Below are 12,240 nucleotides of genomic sequence, written 5' to 3'. Positions count from 1 at the left end.
GCACAACCTATAGAAAATTCTCCTCCATCACAGCATATAGCATAAGGAACAGATAAATAGCATTAAGTAAACTAAACCTTATCTTAATGCTCTTAAAAATGCATCATATAACATCTGGGTGAATGTACCAATTTATACTCAGTGAACCAATTCACCTGTCACACACTTTTATGTCTCCTGAAGGGAACAATTCAGACTATTTTTCTCCCAGAGCTACCCCGCTAAGAAATTCCCCCTATAGTTTCACCAGCTTTGCAGGCTTCTGGTCGAGTTACAAGCAGTATCTATTGCAATCCTCTGGCTGCTCCTATCCAATATGGCTTAAAAATGTAAAGAACGTAACTGTTTCTCTCTTGTACTTAGTGTATTTTACCCCTCCCAAATAACCTTGCACAACACATACGAGCTATAATCAAGCCAATGTCTGCGGCCAGTAGAGTCATACTGTGAGTGTCTAAATAATCAGATAACCATTTGCAATTGGATTGACTTGTCAGCTGCCTGTCACGGGATTAGGAAACGAGTGCTAAAGTCGTTCCTTCAGGCCTACGGTGGAACAGCTTGATCCGTCTATTATGTTATCCCTCTCAGAAGGGGAAAGTGGAAAAGAATCCCATTCCTCCTCTGGATATTGAGAGCATCTGGTGTTCCAGGTTATATGCAACAATACAAATTAGGTGCTCCAATTGTTTGTCACCAAATAAAAGCATCTTTTTTTCTCTTTTTGGTATTTGTTCTTTCTTCCCTTACTGCATTGTCCTCAGAACCATTATCTACTCCTCTTGTAGATCCTTGATTTATTCAGAGTACCTTCAAATTACTAAAAAAAGAAAAAAAAATAGGCATTAATTTTTAAGTAAAACATCTCTCTGCACCAGCGAACATGGTCCCAACTACAAACAGAGTATTGACTGACCTAACACTAACACAGTCTTGTCTCATTTGCACTCAGATCACCTCACAAGACACTCTGCAAAGCACCTTATCTCAGCAGGAACCTAGAGGAAGTCATCATTACTGCAACTATCATCATCAGTTGCAGTTGTCTGGTTTCAGCTTTCCAACATGTTCTAGGAAAACACTGAGCAAGGTAAGATAACAGCTCTGAAGCAAGAACCTGAGACCTGAAACAAAATTTCACTGCAACAGTTAATGCAGTTACATTAAGTTTACCATGACAGTGAAAACAAAGTGAAATTAACCTGCCCAAGCAGTCCACAAAACGCACCCTGAACCACAGCAGCTCAAGAGTTAATGGCAAGGCCATGTGCTGTATCCGTATGAGACAGCGGGGGGCTCTGTGTGCCAGCTGATTAACTGGAACAACTGGAGAGCAGGACATGGACTGAGAGAGCCCTCATTACGCCCTTCCTCAAAGGCCCTCGGAAAGGTTTGCAGCAACAACAATCATCCCTCCAAGAAATAACAAAACAATCATCAGAGGAGCTCTGCGAAAGCTGGGAGATTTACTCTATTGCCCAACTTCTTTTTAAGTCTTTGTAAGTCCATGTGCTTTCGGAACCTATGGGGTTTGTGCATGAGGTGATGCACTCTACTACAGCCAATTCAAAACATCAAACCGAAAAACACAGACAAGAATGTACAATATTCATGCACCATGAAAAAAGAGCCCAGCCTTGCCACTCGTACCTAACCTGTTGTCTTTGTACATATACTTTTCCGCTAGAAAAATCAAGAAAACCTTTCTGCTAGCTTTTGAAGGAAGAGTAGTTTTAGATCCTTCCCCTTTCATCTATTGCCCAAACACCATTATGTGAAATGCATGAAAACTGGAGAAATACAACATACAAAAACTGGAACAATGAAACAATCTTATTTGCCTAGTTTCAAAGCTATTCTACTCAAGAACATCTTGTGAGTCAAGTATACTAGGCATAAGACTTTCCTCCACAAAAGAACCTAGCTTAACTGCAGTTTTCTCAGCTTGCTTTCCACTTGAATGAAACCTCAATTATTTCAGCAATTTTAACATTTTATGAAGATACAATGAGACAAAATACTTTTTTAAAAGGTGTTCTCTCATTTTATGCCAGTTAAGGAATAGATTCTTTATAGTTTCAATTTTATTTTTTGCAATCTTTAGAAGTAAAAACCAAAGGAATCGACCAGAACCCATTAGACTAACTTACTTGCCTAAGTACTGCATTCATAATTTACTAATTAAATGCACTCTTCTAATACAAATAGACACAGAAAGTAGTGTTTTTGTATGAAATTAGATTTAGATATATATGAAGCTCTAGAAAGAAACTCAGAGATTATGCATAGAGGTTTTTTTTATTAAAGAATAGTGTATAAGATATAAATAAAATATAATGTAGTAATCTCATGTACATCATAAGGGACACACCTTCATTTAACACATTTACTCAGAGGCACTTAGATGTACACACTTAAGACTTGGTAAAGCCCGAATGAGATCTGAATAACAACCTCGTAATCTGAACCAAAATAAATTATTCATAACTTTTCAGTAGATCTTTTCACTTCCTACATTGGCTTCTATCACACTAATTCTATGAAAAGTCAAGTTATATTCTAGCCGGACATGCTGTAGGCTGACCACCAAGAGAACATTCATCTCATAGTAATCTTCTTACCTCTATTTTAACAAGACAAGTGAAAAATTTTGGTTGCCTCTCCGAGAGATTTCAAAATGTTTTACAGAACTTCATCTGTGCTGAATGAACTAGAATATGGGATGATTCTACTGCTCCTGATTAGAAATTAGAAGCTGATCTTGTTACAGACAGTTTTCCCTAACAAAGGCAAAAACCAAAACAAACAAATAAAAAGATAAAGGGAGGCATCATAGCCTCACTGAAGCCAATGGAAAATTACCTAGAACTTCAGGAAAGTGGAAAAAATTCCCATTGCTTTCCACAGCATCCTGACCTTTCAGTGTTACAGAATGTTATTCTACCAAGGGCAGAAATAACTCAGTGATTTATTCCAACGGCCAAACAGGAGAGATCCTGCTCTTCCTTCTGCTGCCAAAACCCCTGGCTCTGTCACCCCGCCTAGGGCTTAGATTGCAGCTTTTCTCAGTTTTAGTTTGATGCTCCGACTTCTTTCCTTTCTAGGTCTATCTTTTTCTGTTCTCATGAATCAGATGAGTTCACAGAAGTGTGTGGCAAGTGCTAGAACAGTGCAAGGTGAAGAGACAGAACTATGTAGCTATATATAGGGAGGCATGGTGCAGGGTCTTCCTATTGCAGCGCGAGCCATCAGATCAGCTCAAACTTCTGAAATCTCTGCCACAGATTGAGTTAGCAAGCCATGAAATAACCGAAGGGTAAGACATGGCTTCAAACTCATTTTTCTTCTTACAGATGGATGTTCTCTTCCTATGGTACTGCAAGACTTCCAGTAACATGTTTCGCCTCCCTTCTCTGCTTAAGAATTACAATCCTTATACAGCTGACACTACAAACCACTAGCACCGTGTGACTTGTAATCATGGCCCCTCTGTCGGCATTCAATAAGACAAGTGCACATCGTCATGCCTTCCACTGCTTGGATTCATTTTTTCAACTGCGCGCACTTCCATATATCCCTTCATTCGACAACTCAAATGCAAACTCTGGATGTGGTACTGCAAGTGTTCCTCCACCTGAGTGCTTGTACTAGCCTTGTTGAGGCCAGCAAACTTTCAGGGCCTGGTGCTTGCCCCTTCCTCCCCACGGGAGTTGGGGCTCAGTGGCAACTCTCTGATGCAGTGCAGGGCCCTCATCTTGGGTCAGCATGCTGTCAAAAAAGCCGAGTAAGCAGCAGGAGAAGCCTCTCCCTCTTTTCTCTTCAGATCAGCATTTAAACTGGGTTCTTACCCTCGGTCTGATCTCCCAACTTGCTACAACGGAGCTGGCTGGTATCCTGGAACCTGACCAGCAGACTGGTTTCCCAGCTCAACCCCAGAGCTGCCCCATAGCTGCACTATGAACTGGGCTACCGGTTTGGGCACTCAGGCGACCCTGTTTTCCATCGCTGGAGCTGCCCTGCTTGCTGTGCTTGGGGGAGACCAGGCCCTTGCTGGTGAGGCCTCTACTGTTAGTCCATGGTGCCACCCTCGGGACCCTGCTCCTCCTCTGTGCCTGGCAGCCGACCTTCGCTGTTCTCTGATGCTAACACAAGAGCATCTCCCTAGGCATCTCCCAACCCACTGGGGAGCCTCATAAACTGCTCACATAAAACTTCTAACAGGTTAAATTCTGTCACAGAGACAATTTAATTAGACTTTCTTTCAGCAGACCTGGAAACACTTCACTCTCAAGGGCTTCTGTCTGAATTATTTTAGTACCTCTGCAGAGCTGGAACAGCTTGCCTATTCTCCCACTGTTTTTCCATTAGACACTAATGGATTTCAAAACCTTCCTGTGTGAACTGATGCATGTCTGGGTATCCCAAGACACTCAGAGGGCATAAGCATCAAAATGGCTTTATTGGGCACCTGTGCAGAAGTAAGCAAATAGCATCTAATTCAGCACCAGCTCTAAACCGTGTGGATTTCAAGTCATTGAATACTCCCAGCTCTTCTGTAAAGATGCGTAGTTCTTTACTTCAGACTCACTGCCATGGCTCATGACCAACAGCAGGAAGCTACAGTGCACTTTTCTATTTTTCTGGCATCTAAGAATAACTCAAAAACTTGTAACAAGCACACAAGGCATGGGCTTCTAGTATCGTAAGAAAACACAACGATACAATTTGGTGGGCCTTAATGGTTTTGATTTTCTCTCTGTAACTTCCACTGCTGTCACTGGCAGCCTGTCAATATGAGGTTATGCTGCAACAGGACTGAGGAGCCATGTGGTGGAACACAATGTTCAACACGGCCAGACCACCTACGGCGGCACAGAGAGCTATGCTGGTATGTCAAGCCGCATACATTACTACTACCACACAAGACTATAACAAACACCTCAATTCACAGTGAGGCAAAAAACATGTTTAGTGTCATTTTAATTAACAGTACACATAAAATATATATTTTTGCATATCTATTTCTTTGTGAAGAAACAGACCTGCAAATTATGGAGTAAAAATTATAGGATGTGGATCCTATAAGCAGTCCCATCCCACAGACCTAATACTGAGGCTCAATGAAAAGTGTGTCACAGTCTTAGAATAAAAAATCAAAAGAGATGCAGAAGACAGGCACCACATACTGCACACCAAGACCTGCTCACCATCCAAAGACACCGGGGGGATTTCTTTGCCCTTCTCAGGTCCTTCTGAGCACATGCACAGGCTGATTAGTAACTACCTGCATTATTAGACAATGTTAAGGCCTTTTCTTAGAAGGTTTACACAGGAATGGCGATAGAGAATTAAGCTCTTTCTTTCATCAAGTCTGAACAGAAATAAGTTGTTTCATCAAGTCTGATGAAAGAATACAGGTAAAGCACACTACATGTTCAGAGAGTATTTTAAAAAGGGGCTTTTCTTTTTCTCCCATTGAGAATTCAAATTCAGACTGGAATCCTAGATTTAACATGTTTCTTCTGCTTTCAAAATATTATTGATGATTATGTAGAAAAACTGTTCATTTTCTCTGTCTGTAAGAATGCTGCTTAAACTTGAACATTTAAATTTGCAGATAATACATTACTCTTTAGAAGTCCTGGACACTGGGCAGTGTTTTTCCAAAGGAATGTTTTACCAATGAAGAAAGGAAATTCTTTCAATATCAATTGAAAAAAAAATTTAAACTACTTTCACACTGAGTTTAATATTTTACAAAGCACATTCTTGAATTCTTTATATTTAGAAATTCCCTTTAAATTATAATACGAAGAAGTAAATTCTGAATGAAATGCTGTAGTCTTATTTAAAGACAGTGTTTCAGTGAATCCCCAAAAGGGATACATGGTGGGGGTGTCTTAGAATGGATTTTAGCTCTTTATTCTCAATATACTATAGCACTTTTAAAACGGTAATTGCGAACATCATTTTTGTCAGGCAGATAACCAGAACACACCTCACTTTCCTGATGTAAATTACTGTAATCAATTCTATAAAGTGTTGGTAAATTATAAATATTTTTGTAACACTTATTGAGTCTCTAGGGTAGAAATGCAGACTTTATTGTCGCAAAGAGTACTTTCCAAAACCTTAGAGCTTTCAGTAAATAAACATTTGCTAGAAGGAAAGCTCTGTGGAGATCTGTGAAAACTAACTCCATGAGGTCTGCGCATCACACAGCTACAGCTTCAGCAGAACAAGCTCTTTTCTATGTACATATTATGTTAAAAACGTAATTCATATTGATTTGTTTGTAGAGCAATATTCAGTTTGCATCCATATATGAAATAACTCTTAAAACATCAATGTTAATACAACATCTCTGCCTGCTAGAAATCAATTTATCTGGTAATGTAATGCATAATTTTACATTACAGAAATAAATAATATTATAGTTTATTTAAAATGGAAATCTGTATAGGAACAGTCTGGTGTTCCTTTGTCATAAGCTAGATATGCAATAAGTATTGTGCCTGCCACAAACAATTTTTATCCAAGACTATGAGCCTAAAATCAGCTTTGATTCTACATATACCTCATCTGTGAGGAACCACTTATGATTAGATAGTTTAAAACTCTAACTAAAGTTATGGAAGCTGTTAGTATATTTTCCTTGGCACAGCCTGGATAATGGAAATGACCCTTCACATGCAAACCAAGTAAAGGTTATACTTATCCTGCTATCAGAATCTATCCAAATCTCACAAATTGTAGTTTCGCCTACTTATCCTATGACACAGAAATTTACTCATATAATTTACCACCCCTTTATCTTACACTTCTCCTTTCCAATTCCATCCCTTTTTGCATATGAGTTCCCTTCCTTCATAAACACATAGATAAACACTATTAAGAAACTTTGTTTTTTTAAGTTTGCTGAATTTTAGAAGTAATATCTATGAAATTGTAAGAAAGGTACATAACTACAACTAGAAATATGACTTTTCATCAACATGAAGTAAACCACAGAACAGAGCAATTTAACCGATAGGCTAGGAAAAAAAAAAAAAAAACACAACACAGAACCACCAATTTTATCCTAGCAATTATTATTTTCATTGCAATGATGCAATCACCAACAATGAATATCTGTATTCAACATGCACTCACTGTAAGTTAAGAAAAAAATAGTTCACTAGAGAAATAAGCAACATGGAAAAGAGCAAAAGCACATTCAAGCACATGGCTTGAATAAAAAGTATTTACATTTCATGATGTTCTTCAAATATACAAAACAAAATCAGGAAAACAGTAATTGAGAGAAAAAAAGAGTATCTCAAAGGTCTGAAAATCAATTGTAACTCACCATTATGGTTAACTGTTCAAATATGTCCATCTAATTTTATAATTTAGGTGCAGTTTATACACATAGTTCACTCATGTTGTTTACTATTAATAATATGCAGAAACACAGTAAGACTCATACACTGATGTACAAATTCACACATGCTCTTGCACACACGCAGTCTTCTACATTGGTACTTTGATAGTTCCAATGCAGATATATACATATTTCTCTTAATATATCCGATACATGCAAATTGGGAGATTTAATATTGTTTTTCTCATTCAGATAATTCTGTTCTTGTCTGATCTTTGGTGGTTGGGTAATTAAGGACAGATGTAGGAACACAGGAGAAAATAACAATTTTCTCCCACTTCATTAACATAAGAGAACCATCAAATTGGACCTCAATGTTGACAGTATCCCACTGAAATTCATTTAAGATTTAAGAAATCAATACTGATCTTTGTTTTATTAGCAAACATCAGTCAATTCCACTTCATAAAGGATATACACTGTGCAACTGTTTTAGGACTCAATATTGTAATTATTTGTATACCACTGGTAGAACTACCATGAGATATTGAACTTCGGAAAAAACAAACAAACAAATAATTTTCCTTAAATCCTAAATTATAACGATATTATTAAAACACACATTAACAGGAGTTATGGGCTGGTTCAAACAAACCTTGACTTAAGCCATCCAGACAGGACACCTGCTTAGTATCTAGATTTTCCACTGGATCTCCTCTAGAAACTTCTCCAAAAGATGTCTGCCTTTCAAAAATGTTGTTGTTGTTGTTAACCTGGCTCCCATTTTGCTTCAATAGCCTGAAAACTTCTGCTTCCAAGTCTCGTATCTAAAAGAAATATAATCCATTATTATCCGTAGCTTACATACAAACGTCTATAAAATCTGTTTTTCTTTCCAGATTATGAGACAAACTTATCTTATTCTTCAAGCATTTGAGTAAATACTACTCACACGAGTTTGCAAGCCTTGAACCTCTGCCAGATGTTCTTTCTCCAAATCTTCTATTTTCTTTCGTTCAGCTTCCTGGCGTTTAATGAAGTCAAGTTCTCTTAGGGAAAAAGACATATTTGCTGTTATCAGAACAGTCAGGTTCAAACAGAAAATACACTGTTCTGATACATTTTATCTTAAAATATGCATGAGAAAATTATGCAGTTAACATATTTCACTATTAACCTGAAAATGAGTAATAAATTGCAAATAGGACAAAACCCATTTACATATCAGTCTAAGTGAATGCGGTATAGGAAAACAATAATGGAAACTTAGTGAAAAAGACACGGGTCTCAGTTGCTCTAGCTGTTAATTAGAACTGTTAAACTGAACTTAATTTTTCATAATTTGTATTTCCAATGGAAGCAACATTTGCTCAGTTTATGCTGAGTTTGCTGGGGGAGATGGGATGGAACCTCTGTTTTACAAGACTATGACTGTAGACTTTCATTGCAAGGACGTACGTCATTTTCTAGTAGGCTATAAGGAAATCTGTTGGGCGATTTTAGAAGACTGAAGTAGTTAAAAATGATTGACTAGATCTTTCACATATATAAATTAGAATAGCAATAGAAAAACTATGCAGGCTCATTCTAGCGAGGGATTTTCTTTTTGCTTTGAAACCCTAAGAGGTTTGTGATAGAAAGCACATGAAATGCCAGCTACTTCTGGAGCAGTCATGAAATTCCAAGATGGCTAATGACTTGTTGACTAAAATGTAAAAATCTAAAATCTTTACTCTCTTTTTAGTGGAACAGGATATTCACTTCTGCTTTCCCAGCTGACACTTGACATTGCTGTATGTTTTGGAGAAATGAGTTTTCTTCTCTAAATGACTGTATTTACGTAGTATTAAAAAAACAAACAAACAAACAAAAAACTACAAAATAAACTCCGGGTAATGGAAGCTGTTATAGAAATGTTGGATATTATTATTCTTGCTAGCCGTCAGGGAGAGGGGACCACATGAAACAGAGGGGACCAGGTAATCATCGATTAGCTCAACTCAGCTCAAACATTCTTGGCATCTATGAGAAGATGAAAAATAAAATGCAAAAGTGTATGAACACAATTTGTTTTTTCATGGTACATTAGTACGCAGCAGGAGTGAATCCAGCTAATAAAACATTACTACAAATTGATGCTAGCAAGTCTGAAATATTCTGACATGGAATTTTATAGATTAATTCTTCATTTAGTTACAGTATTATTTTTCAACATTGTTTTTCAACTAGCACTTGAACGATACAAACATTTTTATGTAATAAAGAACCCAGGGGTTCTCATGCTAAGAGTGACAAATATTGTTTACATTACAAGCCTTTAACAACCGGTTTCATACTTCAAAATATATTACACATATGTTTTCTATCTGGCCACTAACTCATTTGCTAAGTCTGATGTAGCTGCTTACTTTTGCTGAAAATCCTTGATTAATTTCTTTGCCTTGTTATATTTCTTCTCCAGAGCCTGATACTGGCTTTGCGTCTCCTTGAGGTGCTCATTCACAGTGTGACACAAAGTTTGTGCCTCAATCCAGTAACTCTCTAATTTCATCATCCTTTCCTTATTCTCCTCAATGTTCTGTTGGAGTTGGGTCTTCTCCACTTCCCACCTCACCTTCTCGTTCTCAGCAGCCTGCAGCTGCACAAAATAATAGAGATGCCTGTCAGTTAAGGGTGAAAAGTACAGCTTAATAGTTTAGAGTGAAGTCAGTCAACATGAACAGTGACAAATTAATGAATTAATAAATACAAAACTAATGTGCTAGCAATGAAAAGAGAAATCCAAGACAAGAAGAAGAGGCTGACTTTCATGTTATTTTGAGTCAAAATGAGGCAGAACTTTTGCTCTGTGTTGCAGTGCAGTTTCTAAGCTTCTTAGGGATATACTAACATGCTTTCAAAATTTCTGTAGTGGACTGCTTAGGCAAACTGCTGGGTTAATCAGTCATCACTAGGAGTGTGTTTACTCCATGTATCTGGCCGAGGTGATACAAAACATCCATAAATTTTCATAAAAATAGATTTTTTGGGGGGGTGCAAACTGTTCCGGTTTCTATATTTGATTGAAGACCAACAGTTTAGAACATGAGAGAAAAAAGCTAACTGCATCCAGTCTAATTCAGTTTCCCCAAATCAGATTTTATTTGAACTCTTACAGTGCCTATTTTCATGTCATAATCTTTCTTAATCTAGAAATCGAAACAAAATAGGTTGGGAGAACAATGTAAAGCTTAACATCAAGTCGTAATCCAGAATCATTTATTTATTTATTTTCATTTAAGCAAGCACAGAGAGTTTAAATCCAACACTGCAACTATTCTAGAACTATTAGGAGTAAAAAGAGAACCTATTTTACATGTACTACTGTCGTTTTATTTAAACTTGCTTACCAAGTTGTAAGTCATTGCTATTAAAGAAAAATCTGCCCTTGCTGCTGTAGGCTTCTGCCCTTTTGGGTGCTGATTCTACAGAACGTATCACCACTACCTCACTTCATAACCAGTGCAGTTCCACTGCTTTGTTAGCCCCCTCACAGCGCCCAACTGAAGCCAGCTGCAGGTTTGAATGTTTGGCTGGATATACTACATATTTCATTTCCCAGAATTTACGAAAGGAAACCAGGCCTTCCACATCCGTGTTTACTCAGCAACACTATTTAACTTGCTCTGGGCCAGTTCTGCTGCTATCATGAATGATACATGTGCAAAAAGAGTAACTTGTTTGCAGTTTTAGTGGTAATTTACCTACGCTAGCCATATTTTCTTTGGCTCTATTCAAAAGGCCAGGTAAAGAGCTGCAACACAGAGGCTCAATAGCCCTAATCTTGCAAATGGATTTGCACAGCTGAGCGTTTACACCCACACATCACTGCCATGAAGTCAACAGGGCCGGGACAACCCTAATGGATTAACCATGCAGCTCTGACTGACAGACTGCAACCAGAAACTAGAAGGGAGAAAAGATTTCTGACTTCCTAAACTGAAACAGTTCAACAGAAATTGTCATTACAGAAAACAGCTGCATTATGAATTTGTTTTTAACAGTAATATATGCAGTTTTGATAAACACTAAGTAAAATATATGGTGAGTGCAAATGGTTGCTAGATAGAAATAACCAGCCAAATTCATTTCTGAAGTAAAGATTTCTCTGGCTTCCTTTTTTTTTTTTCCTTCTGTAAATTGCCCGAACTCAAAGAGAAGGATGTTGTTATAAAGCCTAACATTACTCAACAACCGAGCTATCAGTTGAACTCCCCATAAAGGTTATCCTACTATAAAAAAGTACAGTTTCTTTTTTTTGCCATAGCCAATTGAACCTAATATCTGGCAACCAATTTTGAGAAAATGTTTTCTGTTAAATATTTTCCTTTCTAGAGTATCTTTTAGGGAGAACAGTACAGTCCTATATTGGTACAGTCTTTCTTTTCCTGTGAAGAAAAAGTGATTTCCATTAAACATCTTTTAATAAATTAATTCTTAAAAAGAGAAAAATGCAAAAAAAAACCACTCAAATAGAAAATTATCCAGATAGATGCAAATATTCCATCAAAATATAATTTTTAAAACTGCAAAGTTTTAAAACTGAGAAAATTACTGAAAATTGTAAAACTAGAAATCTGCCACTTAGTTGTTATATTATCCTTTAAAATGCATGTTTAAATGAAGGTATACAAGTTGGCAGCTTCTTTTAGTAATTAAGCAATTTAGATTTTATTGAAACTTTGAATAGAGGATATATACTAAGACATGATTTAGCTGAGCCACTGTGTTTTTTTAATCTTTAATACGGACACTGACTTCTCCACCCACATAAAGATACATGTCTTCAGATCTGATTTTGTATGAGGGAGAGAAGATAAAAAAACAGTGTGTATTAA

At 37.2% G+C, this 12,240-nt stretch overlaps 1 protein-coding gene across 5 annotated transcripts in view; it reads right to left on the bottom strand.

Annotated features, from left to right (window-relative positions):
• The window catches only part of PPP1R9A (protein phosphatase 1 regulatory subunit 9A), a 127,290-nt gene that overhangs the window by 16,193 nt on the left and 98,857 nt on the right, over nt 1-12,240 (bottom strand). For all 5 annotated transcript variants that reach the window (XM_088533458.1, XM_010212372.2, XM_088533459.1 and 2 more), the window contains exons 8-10: nt 9,772-10,001; nt 8,316-8,412; nt 8,019-8,190 (exon numbers count right to left, since the gene is read on the bottom strand). In XM_088533458.1, coding sequence (XP_088389584.1) covers nt 8,019-8,190; nt 8,316-8,412; nt 9,772-10,001 — 499 coding nt within the window. The remainder of the gene's footprint in view (nt 1-8,018; nt 8,191-8,315; nt 8,413-9,771; nt 10,002-12,240) is intronic.

This window comes from Tinamus guttatus, unplaced genomic scaffold (assembly GCF_059628265.1).
Source record: "Tinamus guttatus ecotype Peru unplaced genomic scaffold, ASM5962826v1 Tinamus_guttatus_pri_ptg000503l, whole genome shotgun sequence".
NCBI lineage: Eukaryota > Metazoa > Chordata > Aves > Tinamiformes > Tinamidae > Tinamus > Tinamus guttatus.
This window is presented reverse-complemented; position numbering and strand designations above follow the sequence as displayed.